At 40.1% G+C, this 23770-nt stretch overlaps 1 protein-coding gene across 1 annotated transcript in view; it reads left to right on the top strand.

The window, feature by feature from the left end:
* Positions 1-23770, top strand: part of LOC122077177 — a 126502-nt gene that overhangs the window by 32498 nt on the left and 70234 nt on the right. Inside the window, exons 7-11 of the mRNA XM_042643026.1 lie at positions 2431-2855; positions 14827-14950; positions 16113-16211; positions 16312-16383; positions 20025-20162. Of these exons, the coding sequence (XP_042498960.1) occupies positions 2431-2855; positions 14827-14950; positions 16113-16211; positions 16312-16383; positions 20025-20162 (858 nt within the window). The remainder of the gene's footprint in view (positions 1-2430; positions 2856-14826; positions 14951-16112; positions 16212-16311; positions 16384-20024; positions 20163-23770) is intronic.

The following is a 23770-nucleotide window of genomic DNA, read 5'->3' as shown; positions in this document are numbered from 1 at the left end:
AGGGATAGAGTTGCGGGAGGATGGGGGTGGAAGAAGAGAGAATGGCCAGAGGTGGGAGGCGAGGATGAGGAAGAGGAGGGGAGGAGACGACCTCGGTCCAGGGACAACTGTCAAGGGGAGGGAAGGTGTTGGGGCAGAGAGGGGAAGGAGGGGTAGGGGGAGGTCATGGGTTCCATCGTGAGAATTTTGTCCAGCTTGTCCTTGATCAGTTACAGCTGAAAGAAATAAGTCTTCTTGGGATTAAGATAGGTGACTTGTGAAAAATCAACATGAAGCTATAGCTATACTTCATTCTTTCTTCTTCTTGTCTTCCTCCTCTTGTGTTTTGTATCGGAAAGTGCTTCTCCTCCATAGTTTTCACGGTGCCAAAGCGTTGGAGGGCTGCCTAAGCATTTAGGCCAAAAGGCGCCCGCCTTAAGGCGAACAAGGCGACGAAGTGCTATTTATTTTCTCTCTTTTTCTAACATTATTTAGTATGTTACATATACTTTATATCATAAAAAAATCGACATTAAGCCACACCAAGTCTTAAAAAATCAACATTAAGCCACGTAAAATCATAAAAATCAATATTAAGTCATATTAAGTTATAAAAACTCATTCACCACCATATCCCTGCTAACCCTTCCTGCTGTCTCTACCCCTAGGGTTCAGAGGACATCCCCCACCTTTTCTTCTTTTGCCCCTTCTCTCTTTCTTGTAAATGTATCCTTCCTAGGTGCTAGCCGGCTAAAAGATCCATTCTCCTTTTTGACAGGGAATGGAACTGGATTGACATAATTTTTTCAAGTCCTTCCATTTGTGACACCATTGGCAAGTTGGCTTTTTGTGCAACCATTAATCATCTCTTGATGGAGCAAAACATTCGTAGATGGACTTCAACTCTCATTCTCTGGACAAGATTTGGAAAGCCATCTACTTTGATTTTACTTCCAAAGTTCAATCCCCCAATTCCCTTAGGAACACCCATATCATAGCTTCATAGAACCTGCAAATCAATCTCATCCCCATTCCTTGATGGCTACTATCCACCCCTGCTTTGATGTTCCCTTGGGACTTGATATTTTGTCTTTGTTCTTTATTTTGTTGGTCCCCCCTTGGGTTGGCTTCTCCCTGTTGGCTTAAGCCTTCCCCCTCCCTCTCTCCCCCCTTATATATTCTTACCTCTTGGTAATGAATTATTAAAAAAAAAAAAAAAAATCATAAAACTCAACATTTAGAGAAATGTTCTTATTCTATGACAAGTTTGATGGTCAAATGATTTTATTTTTACGTAAGACTTTTTGTATTAGGTATAGCACACATAGTTGTCACGGCGTCAAATCGATCCAATGCGGTGGAGGGGTGGCTAATCAATTTGGCGATGAATCGCCTGTTATGGCGTTGCCATGGCGGTTAAATCGCCCATGTGTCATTTTTTATTTTTCCTATTTTCTAAAGTTATTTAGCATGCTACAAGCCTACAATATATACCCTATAATATATAAAACCAACATTAAACAACATCAAATCATCAAAAATCAACATATCCCTATCAAAATCACCCTTCATTTTACAAAAAAATCGACCGCCTAGTGAATCAGGCGTGACCTGGAGTCCATGGCGGTGCCATGGCAACGCCTATCAACCAATGGCGACCGCCATTTGTGAGTCACATAAATCGTAGCACTGCCATGAACGTCTTTTTCAGCCAGGACGCCAAATCGCCGCCTTGGCGATGCCATGACAACTATGATAGCACAAAACCAGCTTTCCAACGAGTCTAAGATTACTTAAATCTGAGTTTTAATGACAAAGTTATGTTCTAGTGAAACTTTTTTTAAAGTGTGCAAATGCTGTTAAAATCTCCAAAATAAAAATAATTATGGACATCCAAACAAAGGATTATTTTACCGGACTTTTGGTTTTTAGCAATGCTTTACTATGATAAGATTTAGAAAATTTTTAGAATTGAGAAAAACCCCAGCATTTGAAAGTTGAAAATCACCCCTACAACAAAAAATCCAGGTTTTGTTCTTCGATTGAGGGGTTGACTTTTTATCCTTTTGAAATTTGCTTATTTATGAATAATATCTTAAGTTTAAAAAAAAAAAAAATACTTAAATGATATTTGGCATAAATAAGTTTCAAAATGTAAGGCGACATGCAATGCAATAAGGCGACGCCTTGACAACTATTTTCTCCTCTCATTGTGCAGTTTATTTTAGTTACAAATTTACTTTATATTTTATGAAAAATCATCAGTTCTTGCTTTGTTCTGGTGCTAGATATTCATTTCTAATTAGGTATGATTTAGGCAGTTTTGTTTTATTGGAATCTGCCATGAGCATCAGTAATGCATGCGATCCATCATGTAAAGACCCTATATGTGCATTGTGTTACCCATTTTTGTTCAAGTAACTGATGATGAGCCCCCTTAAATTGATGCAGATATTTTTAGTGAACATTATTATCTCACTTTTACATATGGATGACATTGCTGTGAACTTGACACATTGTGCCCCAACTGGGAGGTCTTCAGAATTTCCCTATATGTCGTCTTCAGAACAAGTTTATCTTACTGAATGTGAAGGAGGGAACAAAATGGTGGTATCTTTTACAGGGTTGCTGCTAGATATATTACATCACAATTTACCATCAGATGGATTTGAACAGGAGCGCTTGTTGACCACCAGTATAACTAGTAGTGGAGTACAGGCCTTAGAGTGGAGAATTACAAATGCCAAGCGTTTCATTGAAGATTGCGAATGGCGTTTGTCAATTTTGCAACGTCTTCTTCCATTATCTGAACGCCAGTGGAGTTGGAAGGAAGCATTGACTATATTACGTGCTGCTCCATCTAAATTGTTAAACCTGTGAGTTTGATAATCCCAATTTAAAAATTTCAAATGTCAATTTTTTGTCGCACCTTTTGGTTCTGATTTGTTGTTTACTTAGAAGGATTGACAAATTTCGTTGCTCTAAGTTTTAAAATGGAAGTATATAGGTGAGATTTGTTGCACATATATCTACTTTATATCTGACTTTGGGCTGGTATGATGAGTAGATGCCTGGTTTGTTGGTCCTATAATGACCTTTTTGGTCTTCCTAGGTTCATGTAAGTTGGACCTGTAATAAGAGTTAGAAATAAGCAAGGATCAGGGCAAGAGAGAATAAGAGGGAGAAGAAGAAGAGAGAAGAACGAGTGCAATCTTGTGTAGGAGAGGGAGAGAGCTCTTCCCACCTATATTGAATCACTAACATAAAGGATAAATTACATACACCTCCCTAGGGATGTAAAAGATAAAGAAGTAAATAAGCTAGTTCCCAAAGTACCCCTAATTCATAAACTCTAACAATAAGAAATATCTCTAAGAAAAATAATTAATAGTTTTTCAAGTGATCTACTTGGTTCATATTGCAAACATAACAATCTCTAGCTAGTAACTGACAATCTTAAGAAAAAGCTTCCACCAACGGCTTAGCAACAACAATAACAACAACAACTCAGCCTTTTCCCAAATAAATTGAGTTGGCTACATGGATCTGCAAAAGTATAAGATAAAAGAAAAAAGGAAAATAGGAAAAGACACATCTGGGACATCACACCCAAACGTGGTCAGCAACATGGATTTTTGCCCTCTAAACAACTCTGTTTGATGTTATACTAGGATCCAGACCTAGCCTCTGCATGTCTTTCCCTTTTTTTTTTTTTCTTATGAATAAATAGACATTACCAAGTAGGAGAATAATATACAAGGGGAGAGAGGGGATGGGCAAAAAAAAAAAAACAAAAAAGGGCAAAGGACAAGCCCAACAACAACAAAATGATACATCAAAGGCGGTGGGGATAATAGTAGATGGGAGACCCCAGAACACAACAATGAGCTTGTTCCTTGGGGTGCTATGGACCCTGCAATAACGAAGGCAACCAAGTTTGGAGCTAAAATCAAAGTAGATGACTTTCCAAATCCTATCAAAGGATCCAGAGTTGGAAGTCCATCTACGTAGATTATGCTCCATCCAGATATGATTAATCATAGCACAGAGGTGAGCTTTCTAACGATATCACAAATAGTAGGACCATCAAAGGTCATGTTAACCCAGATCCATTCTCTACTTAAAAGGAAGGATCCTTCTAGAAGAAGACCAGGAGGAACAGGGGACTCTCTTCTAGATAGTGGAGCAGGAAGGACAAAAGAAAAAGAGGTGATTAGCATCTTCAATGCCATTCCAACAAAGACAACAAGAATGGGGAACAAGAATGTGCCGATGGATGTGAAAGTTTTGCGTGGGGAGGCAGTTAGAAAGAGCTTGCCAAGCAGTAAAACTATGGCAATGTTGTTGTAACCCGGCAGTCACTGAGAGGGGGGGTGAATCAGTGAGCCCAATTCTGATCCCCAAAAACCTGTCTGATGTCTGGCCAAGAAAAACCTGATATACCTGTCCCTATTTGCACACAGTCGTATGCACACTCAGTCTCTCATAGGCACTTCCAAGTATGCACACCCATTCCACATTCCACGCACTTCAATATAAAATGCAAACAACAAGCACCCACAACACAGGGTTTCTACGAGGTTCGGCAATTTGCCTACATCCCCGGAGTAGTGCCTGTAAAGGCTTCGTACCTACTCAATACACTACTTTTGACTGCACCCACAGTCGGGAGCACCTACACCCAATTTTCTCAAGCCGAAGCTGAGATGGCACTCATAGTGCCGATACAATGTGTAGCACCCACTACACGGGAGCACCCACTCCCGGTGCTTAGCACCCACTAAGCACACAATAAATAATACAATTAAATTGGGCTTATATCAATGCCCTACAGTCAAGCTCTGCCTAGCATATGCATCCACAACTAACCCTAACATACATACATACATGTAATGTAAAATCAAAGGTTAGAGAATCTCACACCCGATTGCCTGGGATGACTGGAAACTTGTACTGACAAGTTTGGTGCTCACACCTTCTCTCTCCTTGGCTTCTTGCTCTTCAAAGCAAACACATCCTTGCTTTCTTCTCTTCTTCCTTGGCTTTGAGTTAATATACCATTAACACACTTCAACCACCTCTTTTACCTCATTTAATGGCCTAAGAACATTTATCATCAAGAATGTATGTTCATTCAAGGACCAACAAAGAGGGGGAAGTTTCTCCTACCAAAACCGTAGCCTTCCTTCACTCAAACTTCATATTTCTTGCTTCCATGGTGTAGGGCTTGAAAAAACGAAGAAGCTGCAACTTGGTTCACCCAAATCCGAGTTCAAATGAGGGAGATATGACCATTTGAAGTTGGAGCAATGAGATAGCCTGAAATGGAATCTTCGTAGGGGTGGCGTAGGCTACACCGGCGGTGCGCGCAACAGGGGCGAAATCTGACTGTAGATCTCATATAAAAGATCTTGTAATCTGAGCCGTCGGATTAAACCAACGGACAATAGATCCAAACCATTAAATTTGAATCTCGATGACGTCATCATGACGAAGGCGCTGACATCGTCAGAAGTGTTGTCGATCTATGATTGGTTGCTTTTCCGGATTTTAAGGGAGCTTGTCTCCCACTCACAAAAGAGAAATGCATATCGACCGTTGGATCCGAATCCTCCATGATGGCTTTAATCATATTTCATGGGATCATTAAGATCGGAATCTTTTTTTATACCTTCTTACACGCGCGAAACACCACAACATACCTTGATAAAGTGTAGCGCCAGTGCATCAAGAATTATGCACCTAACCAATCAAATTCTACGCGCAAGCATCTATCTCGTCCATGTCAGCGCAAAATCTCAGCAGCCTTTGGATGGGCATCAAGCCTACGTGGTCGAATCTTGGCCATCCATTTCACTTCCCTTTACTCCTCTTTATTACAATCAAGCCCCTGCCTCCATATGTTTCAGTGCTTAAAGACCCCTTGCAACTCAGACCTTCAAAATCTTTAAATTACACAAAAGCCCTTCAAATTTCAAAAATAAATTCCGAAAAATCCACCCAACACCGAGAGCAACTGATGGATTTTCGGTTTGGATTTTCGAACCGACTTTACGGAAACACATAAATTTTTCATACGATATCCGATCGAGATGAAACGAAGTGCGTTGGAATCGTAACTGGATGCTCTACGACTTTTTAGAAGACTCAATCATCTGAATCATCCATGTAAAAAGATCAAAATGCCCCTACACCTTTTCAATGACGTATCTTTCTCATACAGAATCGGAACGCGATGAAATCAGAACCGTTGGAAAGATTGTATTTTTTTCTTATTGTTACATGTAGAACACTTCCTTTAAAAAATTCATCTTCAATGCCGAAACTGCCCTCGATTGCCACAAATGCCGTAACTTCTTCATACGGTATCGGAATGTGACGAAATCAAATGCACTGGACTAGGTAAATTACAATCTATCTTTTTCATGAAGAACTGATCTTCCAAAAATGTCATTTCCATTTCCGAAAATGCCCCCGAGCATAAATAGGTCAATTTTGCCAGTTTTGACCCAGAAACCCGCACCACCTATTAATGATGTATTAAACCACTCCATGCATACCAAGCTGCTCTGTTATCTCATCGGTGACACTGGACACTGCCATGTCATCATCTTCATCCACATCACCCAAACTGGCCACGCAATCATCGTCACATGGCCGAGTTGCCAACAAGGACAACCATAAAACAACAAATGGATGTGACCCTTTCAATCAGATGATATTGTGTCAAGGGGTAAGAGGATCCTTATCATGAATAAATTCCAAGGATAGGCAGAAGAGAACAGTCCTTGGAGGGACGGGGTCCAGATAGTTTTGTCTTATCTTTCCCTATAACCAGGAGGAATCACTGTTAGTTAAAACGGGAACGGAAAAAAAATAGACATACGGTATGGGTTTTAAACAGATAAAAACGATGAACGGTACGGTCAAAAAAAGGTCAAAAAAACAGGAAACGTCAAACGGACGAAAACGAAGGTTACGAGTATTAAAAGTGTAGTTTTCAAAAAAAGAAACAAAAAAAAGGGCAATATACTCTTGTAATTTGAGAGATTATTACCTGTATACCTGCATCTAATGTTCTAAACTACATCAACATCAAACATTCATGCATATATCATCCAAAATATAGCATCCAATATAAATTCCAAATTAAAACTTAATACACCATATTAAAAAAGACATGTCCAAAAAAAAAAAAAATCCATCCATCCATATCATCCAAGATATCTAAAGAACTCAGTATCATTATAACAGGTCCAAAGATCAATGATAAAAAAAAAGATCAATGAGGAGGCATTAAACTATATGAAGTAGATCCTCCATCAGCTCCAGTGTCAGATGGTTCAGATTCCTCGTACGTCTGCTCAAGCCTCTCCATTTCAAGCTCAAAGTCTACTATAGGTAAGTCACCAAGATTATCTAAATCAATAGGCCTTGAATCTTTATGTAGTTGGCTTTCATAGTTCTCCCTCATCATAGAGTTCATCCTGATGTACACCAAATCTTCTAGCATCTCTGGGGCTAATCTATTTCTTTTCTTTGTTTGTGCTGCATCCCAAGCACTCCAATTACACTCACAAGGAAAGGACCTACAAGGCTGACTCAAGATTCTACAAGCAATATTTTGAAGCACAGGAAATGCACTACCAACAAATTGCCACAAAATCCCTACAAATCAACATAAGTAAACAAATATAAGAATGCTATATTTAATTAAAAAAATACAATAATAAACTAATTAACTAAGTCACTTACTTGGATGGTTAGTTTTCATCATTGTTTGCCCTGTCATATTGAACAACAATGGACTTTTCATGTGATAATTAATGACTTCTTGCGTGAATTGCTCACGATCTTCTAAAGGAACCATGATGTCCATAATAAATTCTTGTGCATTCATAAATTTCGTTCCATCAATATCAAGTCGACCACCAAACATAATAGAAGGATTCAAAAGTGCACCATAGACATGAACATGATGAATAATGTTCTTCTCTAACCTAAATTGAAACAAGTCCATTATGGCTAAATACTTCCCTCCATCATTCTCCACAAATTTCCTCAATGTTTCTTTTGCCCTTTCTGTTGCTTCATACAAGTAACCTGCAGTAGAACCATCTGAATCAACATGGCGAAGAATACGAATAAGTGGCTCCATGAAAGCAACAACTTCCTTTGCCCCCTCCCAAAATGTATTTGATTGAATTATCCCAACAGTTCTCACTGCCATTTCAGCTCTATTGAATTGAAAGGCTCTCCATTCAGATGATGCAACAAAAAGCCTCAACTCATTCTCAACAACAATAAGAGACTGCAGCATAAAAAAATAAGTACCAAACCTTGTTTTGTAAGGCTGCTTGATATCTCTATTGGTGGTGAATTTCCTCATCAATGCTACAATACCTGTGTGCTTGTGAATATAATCCACTACAAGTTTCCCATCTTCTATAACTTCCCTCACCCATTTAACTTTTTTATGAATATCTTTCAAAAGCAGATTAATCCCATGAGCAGCACAATTTGTTCATATATATGACGCCATTTTCCAACCAACATATCACCACAAGAACAAAAGTTAGAACCATTATCTGAAATAAATTGCACACCATTGTTTGGTCCAACTTTTTCAATGACATCAGAAATTTCATTGAAAAGAAATGTTGAAGTTAATGTATTTATACTGCACTCAATACATTTAAAAAACACAGCACCCCCAGGAGAGTAAGCAATCACATTAACCCACGACCTCTTCTTTATGTCAGTCCAAGAATCGGACATAATTGTGCAACCTGTGATACCCCATGTCGCCTTTATGTTGCTAACATATTGCATGATTTCTGCCTTTTTTCCAGGAATCAAACTGGTCCGAAGATTGCTATAACTTGGTACAACATAACTTGTACAAATGCACATGCACCCCTTAGCATCTCAATAAAAGAATTTGTCTGTATAACATTGAAGGAAATGTTATTATTGGCAAAAAAATTAGTTACCAACATGTCCAATGACTTATTGCCTTGCTTAGCAGCCATCTCTACCATTGTGGGTTGATGTGTACTCCTAACCTGAGGCATAGAAGGTGTGCTACTTGTGGAACCCATTCCACTTTCAAGAGAACCACTCATTTTCTTTGCAGATCTACTCAAATTAGATTTTGCCAGGGCATCAGCTTGAATGTGCTCAGGAACTTGGGTGCAAATTTGAACATCATGTCCATATTGACAAGCTAAATGAGCCTTCACTCCTGAAACACTCCCAGAATAATTAAGTCCACAATTGTTACATGTGAAACGGCCTAAACCATGTTGCTCTACATGTTCCCAAAATTTATCCTTAGGTCTCACCATTTTGCTTAAGCTTAGGTAGCTCAACTTTGAAATACCTACATAATATAATCAAACATCCTTTCCAATCTCAACAAATAGAATAATTAATGTATTATGAATGAACGATGAGTAAATTCCTTTCGGAAAAATTAAATCATAGATTAGTAAATGAAAAGAAAAAGGGATGTAAAATGCCAACATTTCAATCTGTTGGGTTCAAAACTATAGTACCTTGAAAGTACGTCATAAGCATCAAAATTATACCAAAGATATACAAATAGAATAAATGTGTCGTGTTCATATTGATTGTTGATAGTTTTGAAACATCAATCAAAATCATGGTGCAAGGAATGCAGCTTGGTCCAACAATATGGTCTAATCTGATCAGAAAATCAAATGGTATTGTGCATTATTGGTAAGCTATCGATTAGCCAATCATGCTATTAGTTGATCAATCGAACCACAATTTGTAATTTTTGGGGCATTAGGTTTGTACAAGCCATGAAAAGTTTGTATTGTATTCAGGTTCATCATTGGGTAGATGCTTAGAAAATAGTCGTTTCAGTAACTCATTTCTAGAAATGCCCAATACTTGAACACTACCCTGTTTGGTTAGAAATGAGTAAATTTAAAAAAAAAAAAAGGGGGAATGTTCAACTAAATTTTAAGGGTAGAGGTTCCTTCTGCAACTCAGAATAGATAAAACAGAAAACCAACCACAGGACAGTAAACATAAAGAAACCTATATAACATCAAGTGAGTTATACTAGCAATGATAGACAGGAAGTAAACACAAAAGCAAAGGTCAGAATTCACCCATGGTAGGCCACGGTTGGAGATATAAGCTAGATGGAATTTCTTCTGAACTGTGGAGGAAGAAGAAGAAGAGGATATGTGACCAATAGGTATCCGTATCACACTATACCTATGTGAAGGAAGAAGAAGAAGAAGAAGACTGCTGTCGACTGAGTGAGGACTGAGGATTGAGGAAGATGTAGAAGAAGAGGGTTTCCTTCGATCGGCTGCTATCGACGCCCGAGATCCGACGACTTGCTACTGCTGCCATCGACAACTCGACACCCGAGTTCCGATGACCTGCTATTGCTGCTATCGACACCCGAGTTTCCCTTGATCGGCTGCTGTCGACGCCCGAGATCCGATGACCTGCTACTGTTGCTGTTGACGACTCGACGGCCGAGTTCCGACGACCTGCTATTGCTGCTGTTGACGCCCGAGTTCCGACTTCCAACGACCTACTACGGCGGTTGTCTACTTGTCTCTTCTTCTTCTTTTCTCTGAGTTTTCTTCGATTGACCAACGAAGAAGAAGGGTTGAGAGGAAAACTCGAATCCGGGTGACTGGGTGAGAGTCTCACCGTGAGACCGTGAGAGAAACACAGGCTCACAGAGATGTGGATTTGGGAATTTGGGATTTGGGGAAGAAAACCCTATCGAATGGTTTTGACGTTTTCTTTAGTTTTGGGTTTTTTTTTTCTAATTAGTATGACAAAATTCCTATTTTGACCTTAAAAAATGCATAAGTGTTTTAAACGTGCATTTAAAACGCGTTTTAAACGGCAAAAAAACGCAACCGCATTTTAAACGCGTTTTAACTAACAGTGGGAGGAATAGGAGGGAGGGTGGGAGGGAGGACCAGTGGTTGGTAAGGGGAAGGGAGGGAGGAGGAGACCAAACTCCTTGAGAGATGATGGAGGCAACTTTGGTAGATCCATCTAGGCCTGAGGAGTAAATGACTCTAGGGGAGACCAGAGAAAGGAGCATACCAGAGGGGTGCCACGAGTTCAACCAGAGGGAGGTTAAGGAGCCATCCATAATGGCGCAAGAAATAGCAGTCAGGGCCAAAGGCCTAAGGGAGAGGATTTTGCACTAGATCCAAGAGGAATCAGAAGGAAGGGAGGCAGTCCAAAGGGTATCAATTTTTAGAAGGTAGGAGAGAAGACCTAAGCAACCCAAATACTGTTGTGGTTGGATGCAATCTTCCAGATGAGCTTAAGAATACCCACAATATTCTCAGACCCGAATCTCCTTTAGATTTAGGGTGGTGACTTTATGCCAACTCAGAGGATGAAGGAATTTGGAGGATTCAATACCATTCCAAAGTAATGTGCGGAGGAGGGACTTAGAAGATTTGATGGTGGATCCAAGGAGAATAAAAACACCGGACCAGTACAGGTACATGAATTGGAGCACAAATTTGATAAGGACAAGACGATCCGCATAAGATAGAAGTTTGCCTTTCTAGAGTTGAAGCCTTTTTCTCACAAGGTCGAGCATGAGAGTACAATGATGGGTCGAGAATCTGGCGGTAATGAGAGGAAGACTAAGATACTTTATCGGGAGGGAGCCAAGAAGAAACTAGTGATCTCCAGGAGGCGGGCTATAGAGGGATCTGGGACACCAGAGAGGAAGAGCTTGGATATGAGGAGATTAAACTGGAGCCTTGAAAGACTGGTAAAATGATGAAGGGAGGCCATAATGGAGTAGATAGATTGGGATCAACTTTATTAGATCATTAGAAAAAGCAAAGTGGGTATGGAGGGGCTTACATTTAGGGATGGGGGAAATAAGATGGAGGTGAATGGAAGATTGGATGGTTTTGGAGAGCACCTTAGGGGAAAGATAAAAGAGGGAGGGGGAGAGAGGACATCCTTATTTAATACTAACCGATGAGGAGAAGTTGCTAGCGGGGCTACCATTGACAAGGACAGAGAAGCGAGGGGAGGAAATGCAAGAGTGGATCTAGTGAACGAAGGTTGGAGGGAAGTACATTTGAAGCAAGACTCTAGAGATAAAGTCCCATTTGATGGAGTCAAAAGCTTTGTGGATGTCTGTCTTGAGGAGGGCAGTTGCAGAGTGGGATTTACTGTCGAACCCTCTCACAATCTCATGACACAAAATGATATTAACTATGTTTCTGCTAGCGATGAAAGACGATCGATTAGCATTGACAAGGGAGTCAATAACCTTTTGAATTCGGTTGGCAAGGATTTTGGCGATAAACTTATAAAAGGAGATTACATAAGGAGATAGGTCTATAGTCGAACATGAAGCAAACTACCTCAATCTTAGGGATGAGATAGAGAAACATGTGGCTTATCACTTTGATTTGATTAGGCGCAAAGAAGAAGCTTTTGATGGCATTGATGACGTCAGATCTTATGATATCCCGGTATGAAGAGAAAAATCCCATACTAAAGCCATCAGACCCAGGAGATTTATTGGCTTTATGGGAGAGGATGGCAGCTAGAATCTCATCATCGGAGGAGACAGAATGGAGGGAAGGAAGGAGGTGGCCGGGGATGAATTTATTGATCAGGCCCGGGGGGCAAGAGAGGGGGGGAAGGAGGATGGAAGAGCTCAGAAAAGAAGGGAACGGATTCAAACTTGATGCCCTCAAGGGAATGAAGGGAGGAACCATCTCTAGGGATTAGCAAAGGAATGGAGTTAGCATTCTCTTTAGGGATCTAATGATCTATGGCAGTAGGCGGTGTTGGAATCACCAAGCTCTAGCCGTTCGATTCTGGATTTCTGGTAGAGGAAGCTCTCCTCCTGGGCAAGAAGGGAGGAGAGTTCCAATGCAACCAATTTCTCTTCCTTTACAAGATCATGATTATGAAGATCAATTTGGAACCTTGACTGAATGGAATCAAGCTTATCTCTGCAGGAGGAAACCTTAGAGGGATGTTGCCAAAGGTGGAAGAGTTCCAACATTTGAGAGCAGATTTGACATTTCTGAGCTTTCTTGCAAAGGCTATCAGGGAGAGGAGGAAGCATAAACAGGAATGTACCATGCCTCACGAACAATGGGGAGAAAATCTTGATGAAGGGACCACATGTCAAAGATTAGGAGATGAGAGGACAAACAAAAAGAGACCAACTTCTCAAGGTCATTTTAGGCATGCCCCTAGCTCTTTCTCACTGGATCTGATCACTCCTCCATACGGGAGCATCGTAAGGCCTCCGATGGACATGTCCATACCACCAACGGCTTAGATGCTTCAAAATTTTCCTCTTTGAAATTATACCTGGATTTGAAATCAAATTTGGAAAAAGTTACAATTGGAGTTGGATAGGTTCTGAAGAGGGGGAAGTTGGTGGAATGCTTCCAATGTTGAGAGTGCTTCTTCTAATAAATATTTGCCATTGCCAGGCCAGTCAGAGCCAGTTCGATAAACTGTCAGAATAAGAATTACTGCTGGAGCATGTGGAGCAAAATCACATTAGTTAAGGCAGTCTTTTCTAGAATCCCATCCTTCAAGCCACTCACACTGGGCATCATGCTTGCCTAGGAACTTTTTCGGATTGAATGGAAAAATGAATTAAACCACTATTTTGTTCAGAGGTAGGGGCCTAGGGGGTGCAGTCCAGAATGGTCAGTAGGTTCAAGGAGGAGAAGATTAATATGGAAGAATAAATCTCCTTTGATGAATTGTTGAGAGATTCAACAATGAGAGTTATGGAGAGTGGAGACAGGTCATTGCCCTAGCTACAATATGGTTAATGTGAGGCATCATTAGTGGTCATTAGAGGCAGTATCCAATCATTTGGTTAGTTTTAGTACTTGTCCTTCATTTCTATTTATATTCTCCTTCTTGGTGTTAGTGCTTTTTGACGCAATTGTAGGGTGGTGGCCATGGATTAGTCACTTATGGGTTCACCTTTCGAGGGGAACTATGAAATAACTGAACCTTTTCCTGGAGAGGTCTGAAGAATTTCTAGTGTTCTATGGTGAGATGGGTGCTGTGTGGATAGACCATTGTGACGAATTTCCAGAAACATGCAACCTAGGTGGTGGGGACTTCCTGCAGATTCTCTCTTTTTTTAGATCTTAATGATCTTTCAAAAGTAAAAGCAACAATGTACATTAACCATTTAAAGGTTTCAATGAAGGGGAAAACACATAAAAGTTACTCATATATGCATGACATCAGGGAAAGTGATGTTGTGAATGGAGGGCAAAGAAGTTGGATATGTGGACTTGGTGCTTTTTCTAAGGGGATTTCACTATCTGATATTCATATCCTTATCTATATAATATGTAGCCTTAAATCCCTCACTTTCTGGAATATAACTTTTGTATTTGATGAATATTGCATGTGCATCTGGTGCATGTAGCACATGTTGGATTCAGTCACTTATATATTAAATGTAGCAAACAATTTACCAGACCAGATCTCAGTTTTCACATATTGGATTGAGTCACTCACACCTATATATAATTTATATAGCAAACAATTTACCAGACCAGATCTGAGTTTTCACATATTGGGTTCAGTCACTCACACCTATATATAATTTATGTAGCAAACAATTTACCAGACTAGATTTGTGTTTGTTTGTCTGGAAGCTGCAGCACTATTGGAGGTAGACAGCCCAGATGTGTGCTTGCTTGCATCTGTGGTGCATGCGTAGTTGTGCCCCTTTCCACTTTCAATTGTGTCTCATCATAATAACATCTGTTGCTATGGTTTGACCATCTTTGCTGCTTGGTTATTATGCAGTTGCATGCAAAGAGCAAAATATGACATTGGGGAAGAGGCAGTTCATCGGTTTTCCTTACCTCCAGAAGATAAAGCAACACTTGAACTTGCTGAATGGGTAGATGGTGCTTTTAAAAAAGCATTGGTATGGTCCAAACTAGTCACTCCGTTTGTACTTGGTTCTTTACTCTAGTAGACCGATTTTCTTTTGTAAATCTTTATACCACATGTTGTCTGTACTTTCAAATTTGGTTGTCATCTGGACTACTCTTTTATTACTTCTCTTAATATACAGGTTCCATATAGTCACTCATACATAAATGTACTTGCAAAGTTGATTGTCACTTGGATTAACTCTTTTATTTCTTCTCTTATATTCAGGTTCCATATATTCATTCTTATAATCGATCCACTTTTGTATAAATTTTGATTTTGAAAAGCCTTGCTATGCATTGATTAAATTTTAAATTAGAATGCCAACCTCCTTCTCCCTGCTAAATAGAATTAGCTTATTCTTGAAGCTATTATTTCCATTTGTTTCTATTGTTTCTTGATATAAAACTGTAACTAGAAGCATAATTGTCAAGGTGCTGCCTTCGCACCACCTAGGCATCCATTTAGGCTCTTTCCTGGGTCCAAGGTGGTAGCACTCCCTGTTGACAGTCGACACTTCACGAGCTTACGCTTATTTATATTTATTGCTTTGTCTTTCGATGAATATGCTTGTATTATAATCCTATACTTTCTTGATTATATGTTTAGGTAATTACTAGCATAATTATACCATATTGCATTGATATGGCTTCTATGTTGCATATAAGCATAATTATATAATATTATTGTTGAGATGTGGGAGTGGGACTATACCTCTATAACTCCAAAAATCTCAAGTCTCTACAACTTTTTTGGGTGAATAATAAATTCATTACCAAGAGAGAGAGAAAAAAGGAGGATTATACAAGCCCTAAGGCCAAAGCTATATTACATATAATCATAAACTGCGCGCCTAAGCAATGCTTAGGCGGGCACCTTTTTTCCTCGGCACCCCTCCAATGCCTTGGGTCGCCTAGTCACCTTGAAAACTATGACTAGCAGCTGCAAATCAAAGTATGCTATTCTTTTGTTCATCACTTGTCAGAACTTAGCTGCAATGCAAAATGCAATTGAGTATTTTTTTTCTAGTTTAAAAATAGGGTTCGGATCTTTTTTTCTCAGAATGCGTATTACTTAATCAAACCCCGCTGCTGTGGCTCATTTAGGGTGCTTTCTATGTTGTTTCCCTATCTCTTATTTGATTTGCATTTTAGGTGGAAGATGCAGTTTCTCGTGTTGCTGATGGAACTTCCAGTGCTGAACAAGAATTAGATTTTTCATCCTTGCGTTCTCAGTTAGGTCCTCTAGCTGCGGTAAGTGTTCTCAATGTTTTTCCTTCCCCTTCTCTTTCTTCCCTTTTTTATAATGTTTCTCCCCCATAACTATGTTCTTGCCTATGTTTTTACTTTTCAGATTCTTCTTTGTATTGATGTTGCTGCAAATTCTTCAAGGTCTGTTAATATGTCCAAGCGGCTTCTGGACCAGGTAAGAAAGGATGCTTTGCTAGTTTGTGATTTGAGGATTACCTTCATTGTCTTGTTAAACCAGGAGAAACGCTAGTACCACTGTCTGGTGATAATGCATTATCCGATGTTGGTATCAACGAGTGTTTCTGTAAGAACATGCCTGTGTGTTATGCCAGAAAATCCTTGGATATTAGGGCGTCAACACTAGATTGCACATGTTCTCATAAATGTTTTAGTTGCCAAGTGTTGGACATGTCTCTTCCACTAAAAACCAATTCTTAGACACCGTGATGTTTCAAAATAGTATAAAATGTTTTCCTACCCTTTCTTGAATCTTTCTTTCTCTCTCTCTCACTTTTGGTGGGGAGTGTGTGGATTGGGGGATCCCAAACAAGTCCTGCAAAAGTCTTTCACTATTTTTTGTGATAAGTATAATCCATTGAGCCATTCCCTAATAACGAACTTTTTGCCTTTCCAAAATATCTGGCATCGTTAATTTTAAGGTTTTTACCGTGGGGGGTGTTCTTGTCCATCCACTGTGGACACAAAAGTCAACTAGAACCAGTAAGAGAAAGATCACAGAGAAAGAGAGAGAAGAAGAGAGAAGAGAAGATTTCTGAGCTGGGGAGAGACTCAGTGCAAACTCCTCTCGCTGGACACGACTTATATTTATATTAACACACTCTTACAATCACAAATTGAAAAGAAGACTTGGTACTGTTTCACCGGGACGGTACGAAATTGACCAAAATTTCTTCTCCTGAGATGATGCATCGTTAGTATCATATGCCATTTTGACTTGACGAAAAAAAAAAAAAAAATCCACGAGATTTTGGCAAGATCTTGAACCATGTTTAAACCAACTTTACATGGTTTTAGATTGGTGTCAGTAGTCAATGATTTGGAGCTCTTGCCATGATGGAATTCATGGATTTGGCAGATTTACCCTTTTTCTTAAATCCGTTATCTCTGCTAGAAGAAGATAAGAAATAGATAAATATTAATCACGCAAGAGATCGCTGCCTGGTTGTGTAGCCCCTGCACCAGCGCAGGGGCATATACATGGATGGGATATTTGATTCCATAGGGGGCAGGGTGGTAATTTCTATCGCTCATGTGTCTGGGGCGCAGGGGCTACGCAACCAAGCAGCCTTCTTTTTCCCATATTAATTTTGTATACCTGTACAACTGGTGTGTACTTATGAAGATGTAGAAGGATAGGAAGATTGGAAGAGACAATGTATAACCCTTTTGCAAATTGCAATTCCAGTTTGCATAGACTGCCTGCTTATCCGTATGACCTTATATAATATTTTCACAAATAAGCTAAACCTTCTCCCCGAAGGGAGCAGCCTAAGTTTTGCTGCCGCTCCCCCTCTCTCTCTCTTTCTCTGCCCCTCCCTTCTTCTCTCACCCTTTTCACCCTCACCCTCCCTCTTCTTCCTCCTCCACTCTGTTTTCTTTTCTTCTCCCTCTTCCTCTCACCCTATCTCCTTTCCTTCCTCCATCGTCTCACATGATCGGGAGGTAGCATCTCTCCCCCTGCCGACTTCCTGAGCTTCCTTCTCCCCTCACGTCTCTGATCTGGTGAGACCTGAGCCGTTGCTTTGTTTTTTGGTGACTTTGAGCCGCCATCCAAGTTGCTGCTCAGATCTGGTCGCTGCTCCGTTAAGGTGTGTTTGTGCCGTCGGCTTAGCCACTGCTCTGATCTGATGTGAGAGATGCTGTTGTTCGGGTGTGCTTTTGTTGCCACCAGCCAAGCCGCTGCTCAGATCGGGTGAGACCATGAGCTGCTACTCAGTCCTGGTTGGTTTTGCTGGCATGCTTCTCCCAGATCGTATCATCTTGCACTGCCGGCGCTTCTGGGCCTGCAGTCGCTTGACCGCTAGCCCGCTTGGCCGGCCAGCAGCCCGCATGGCTGCCAGCTATGCTCGGCCGACAGTCGCTTCGCCCTTGCCCTCTGCAAGGCTGGTGCCATCTCTGGCGACTGTCTCCTCCTCTAGGCCAGCTGCCTGCTTGGCTGTGGCCCTCCGCAAGGCCAGCGCCCCTCCACCGTGGCTGCCTTCTCACTAGTGGTGATCTGATTCTCATCTTGCTGGCTGGAAGTCGAAGTGTTGAGAAAAGTTGTTTAGGGTTTTGTGGAACCCTACTTGGATTTGATCTGGTTTCCCTTCTTCTTTGTAATGGGCTTCTTGGCTCGTCTTTGGCCCATGTGGGCTTTTGTTACCCTTTTAAGGGTTTGAAGTTTTCTCAGCCCTTGTGGGCCGTAATTGGCGCCCTTTATGGGCTTTTGTATCCCTTATTGGGTTTGTAATTCCCTTTTGGGACTATATTTTCCCTTCCCCTTCTTTTAATGCATTAACTATTCACCTAAAAGCATTTTCACAATGTTGCTTACCTCTCCTTCATCCCCCAGGCCTTCATTCCAGTTTCCTCTCTCATCTCTCTCTCCCCCTGCGCCCCTTTTCCCCCAAAAATTTCTATCTGGTCTACATTCTTAGAAGGTAGCTCTAGGTTTATAACTTTTGGGTTTTATGGGTACTAAAGTTATTCTACACTTCAATAGGGACCGCTTCCACTTTTGGGAAACGTGGCATGTAGACGAGCCCTATTATCAGTTTGGGCAGGTCAAAGGTGATCCTCCAATCTTGGGAGACTTGATGGTCCCTCCATGAGTGATGATGTTGTTTGATCTAATTTTTCTATTGGATTCCATTGCCCATGTGGAAATGTTTCCTCCACAGACCCTTTTTTAGACATGGGACAATGGGACCCATTTTATGGACAGGTCGACCCCAAGGCCCCTCACATGTGAACTTTCAGTGAAAACGAAAAATTCAGGGCATGGAGAGGGTGCACAGACTGCCAAACGGTTTCTTAGACATACATGGGAGGGGTAAGTAACTGAATTTGAGCCTGTCTTTTGACACGTGGTGTATTCAAACATTGCCCTGTCTATCCAACAGTAAGAATTGCCATCGTCATTTGCCATATGGCAGAAGTAGGTGGACCTTGGAGAGAAGCTTGTCTACACTGGATGGTTTAGGGGCAATCATGCCATTCTGTAGTTGGTGCTACTTCTTACTCTGTTTTTGTACTTAACCATGGTTCTTTGATTGTGTTCTCTTTGGATTGGATCTTTTGTTCTTAACACTCCCTCCCTCTCCCCCCTCCCCCCAAGCCCCCCTACCCAAAAAATAAAAAATAAAAAAAATAAAGATAACAAAGCTACCTCTGTACTTTTTATGTTTGATGCAAGACTCTGTATGAGCATCCATGTTGGGAAAAATATGTAAACTTTTTGGACCAATGCAAAATTAGTTCTTGTGCATTCTCCATGGAAAATCTATATTTGATATTTACACTTTGCACACACATATTTTGATTTGACACCATTATTGATCTTTATCTATGTTTTGTAATATATTCCTTTTACACTATCTTGTATGTTAATCCTGTGATTACTTGTTTCTTTGATCCTGTGTTTTTCTTTGGGTGCATATAATTACCATTTTCTTGAATGTAGGTTTTCATTCATAGCGCAAAATGTGTTCTTTGTTTTCACTGCTTAAGTCTGTCTGTGCATGCTTTTATTTTTGGTTCTAGATCTTGCATGTATTTTAGGTGTTAGGCTGTTGCATTGAATTGTGTCACATGCAGGCTCAAGTTATGTTATCTGAGATATATCCGGGAGGTTCGCCAAAGACGGGTTCAACTTACTGGGATCAGATTCAAGAAGTGGGGATAATTTCAGTTACAAGGCGCTTACTTAAACGTCTGCATGAAATATTGGAACAGGTCAGTATTTTAAGTGTTTCATTTTCTTTAGTCATTCATACCTCTTATGAGTGTAAATTATCTTATTTCCGTCAAGCTCCCCTAAGAAATGTTCTTACGACTAATAAATGCTCTAATGACCTCTGAAAAGTATTGCATCACTACATTGTTTTGAAGCGCTGAAGTATATTATATTTATATGACTCACTGTAAATACTGAAGGTGATCAATCATCATCCATACCCTCTATTTATAAGTGGTAAAAAGTCTACAGAAAGCCTCTGGTGCTAATTCTTTTCAGGTGGGGTAGTGGGGTGACTGGGCTTTTCAATTTTACATCCCCGCTTTTTGATTTTTTGGTCCTCTATGTAATTTCTTTTCTTCTCCTGATTTAGATAGGAACCAAAGGAAAAGATCCAACCAAGCAGAACTGGGAAAAAACTTTCCCTCCAGGGACCATGTTTTTGGTGGAACACACTAAGCACTGGGAAATTTGCTAGGCAGCTGAAGGATGGTACCTTTTGAGTATGGGAAGGAAAAATCTATACGGCAGTATACATTGTATATACATTGTAAGATTTTAGAACCAGAATCAAAGGAGGAGGAAGAAGAGAGAGAGAAAGAGAATGGTGGAGGAAGGCTTGTGCAATGGATAGATCTATACCTATCACCCAGCCAGTCTATTTATATCAAACTTTAAACAATTACAACATATCCTGAAAGCCTAATGTCTCATTACAATAGGAAAGTCTAACTAACAGATATAACTTGTAAGTTGTAACAAATACCATCCTATGGTATGTCCATAGACCTCCGACCGGCACATACACTATAACTCCCCCTCAAGCTGGAGTATACATATAGTAAAAAAAAGCTTCAGCTTGGACCAACAACAACTCCAATGAGCACAAAGAGTACTCCAATCAACCATCACAAAGACACCAATAATATTAACTCTAACACATCAAACATCAGTAGATAACGAAATGTCGTGTCTAACAAACCAAGTAGAACCATTAGCAACGAACAACACCACCAAAGCCCTTCCTAAAGAAGGCACTCCAACAAAAGTTTATCATCCAACAGCCGCATCAAAAGACCTTTCCAAAGGAGGCATTCCCATAGAAGGCACTACAACAACACTGTAGCACCCAATAGCTACATCAAAAGCACTCATGTGCCTCGAACAGAGGTCTCCCTAAATCAAGCAGCATTAGGTTGCTGGGGACCAAACAACATTACGTTGCTGAATATACCAAACATCAGGTTGCTGAATATTACTATATTCAAAAGATAAAACTGTTGCTAGGGACACGAGCAAATACTTAACAATAAATCAATCTTCAACGAAAATAATCTTGAGTAGACAATAACTCCAACCACCCTGATGACTTGAGTTGAGTAGATAAAAATGATAATAATATCCCCCCTCACGTGTAGCATTGCACGTGGACAAATAATTCCCAAAACTCCAATCACCATGTCATGACGGATGAGCATCAAATAAAATGTCCACCCAAGAGCAACCACAACCGGTATTCTCTAATAATACTAATTAGATCATCACTCCATGCAAGTATCCATTTTAAAAAATATTACGCTTCAAACTGATGCAATCTAGGGGTCCAAGACCTTAAATTACGTGCTATGTGCCCATCAATGGAAAATATGATTTTAATCCATGCAATCCCGGGCTTAAACCCAATTATGGGCCCACCCAAGAGAAGTAAAACTCAATTCCAATGAAGTTGTGGAAATCTGGTGAGAAACCAGAATTTTCAAGGGGTCAACAGGTAAAATAAAAGGAGCCAAGAATATGGAATGGGATTGTAATTATTAATTAGGGTAGACTTGGCAGGGACACTAATAAAGGGTTTTGAAGTAATTAAAGGTAAAAGTAGGGAGAAAAAATAGGTGCTGAAAAGACAAGATAAAGACACCACACAAAGTGAAGGAGAGACAAAACATATTTCTGGGAAATACAAAACGTGAAGAAACCTATTCACTATATGACAATCAATGAAGAAAAGAAAACGCAAATAAAGAAACATATCGACCCATAATGGGAATTTTATGGAATAAAGTAATGGTGATAGTAACATGAAAACCCATAATTTAAGGCCTTAAAGGAGAATGAAAGACACTAACGCAATCAGCAGGTAACTATCGACCATGGCGACATCACGGGGATGCATCTTCAACCAATTCTTTTCAGCTTTGTCTCTCTTCTTAAGATCTGTGAAATCGTTTCGAAACCCCTCACCATACGGCAGAGCCAAGTTCAGAGAGACATGGGATGCAAGCACTGAATGGAAGAATAACAAAAGAAGTAGTGATACTCCAAAAATCCAGAAATCTAGGTGGATCACCAAGGTGAAAATCGTGGCGATAACGAAGGGAGTTTCCGGCAACAACCACTCGAAAGTTTGAAACCAGCAAGTGCAAGTTGATAGCAAATCGATAGTAACAAACTTGCAACCCTCTTCTTTTTCGACAGCAACAAAGTCGTAGCAGCGGCACCTTCAACAATAAAACATCCCCATCTTTGAACACAGAACAATAACCCCACCTTCAAAGGTTATATCTAAAACCAACGAACAACTGACAAAGGACAACAGCAAATGAACCAGATAAGAAATCCCTTTTTTTATTTTTATTTTATTTTTAAATTTATACTTGCTAAGGCCCTCTTCTCAGACTTGCAGAATTTTCTTCTTCTTTTTCTTCTTTATGACTCTGATACCATGTAAAGATTTTAGAACCAGAATCAAAGAAGAAAAAAGAAGATAGAGACAAAGAGATTGGGGGAGGAAGGCTTGTGCGATGGATAGATCTATACCTATTGCCCAGCTAGTCTTTTTATATTAAACTTGAAACAATTACATCATATGAGTAGGACTGATGTAGATAAGTCACTTAATGGGCTTATTTTATTGCAAATAAGCATTGGGTTGGGTTATGTATGTGTTGGGCCTTTGATCCCATAGGTTTTCTTTGTAGTGGGCCATTTTAATGGGCCTAAAATATGGGTAGAAAATAGTAAAACGGGATTTAATTCATTAGCTTAGTTAGAGTCTTGTTTCGAGTCTATTTCCTTTGTTATTTTAGTTTTTAGTCAGTTTAGGTTTCCCTATTAGTGAATGACTAGTTAGTTACCTATACCATGTTGGAGTTCTAGTCTTGTCCTATTTGGAGTCCAACTCCTATTATGTAATGTCTAGTCCTACTTGGAGTCTAACTCCTAGTTAGGTTATGACTACTAGTCTTCCCTCTTTATATAGAGGGGCTAATACTCTAATGAGATAGATTTGAAGAATGATGAATTGAGTTAATGTTTGAGAGCCTTAGGTCTGTGTGTGATTCCCCCCTTTATGCGATCTCTCCCTCCCTGGTTGGATTTGTGCAATGTCTAATTGTGTGATCCCTTGTTTCCCCTTCTATTCTAGTTCTTCCCTTCTTCCCTAAGGCCCCTCCATCAATTGTTATCAGAGTCGAAGGATCCCTTACTCTACTGAAACGTAACTCCCTTCACCTCCCACAGTAGCCCCTTCACTTCCCACTGTAACCCTTCCACCTCCCACGCAACTCCTTTTTTCTCCCTATTCCCTAAAAAAAAAAAAAAAAAAAAA

This window comes from Macadamia integrifolia, chromosome 4 (genome assembly GCF_013358625.1).
Source record: "Macadamia integrifolia cultivar HAES 741 chromosome 4, SCU_Mint_v3, whole genome shotgun sequence".
Classification (NCBI taxonomy): domain Eukaryota; kingdom Viridiplantae; phylum Streptophyta; class Magnoliopsida; order Proteales; family Proteaceae; genus Macadamia; species Macadamia integrifolia.
Note: the sequence above shows the minus strand (reverse complement) of the source record. Positions and strands in the feature narration are given on the sequence as shown.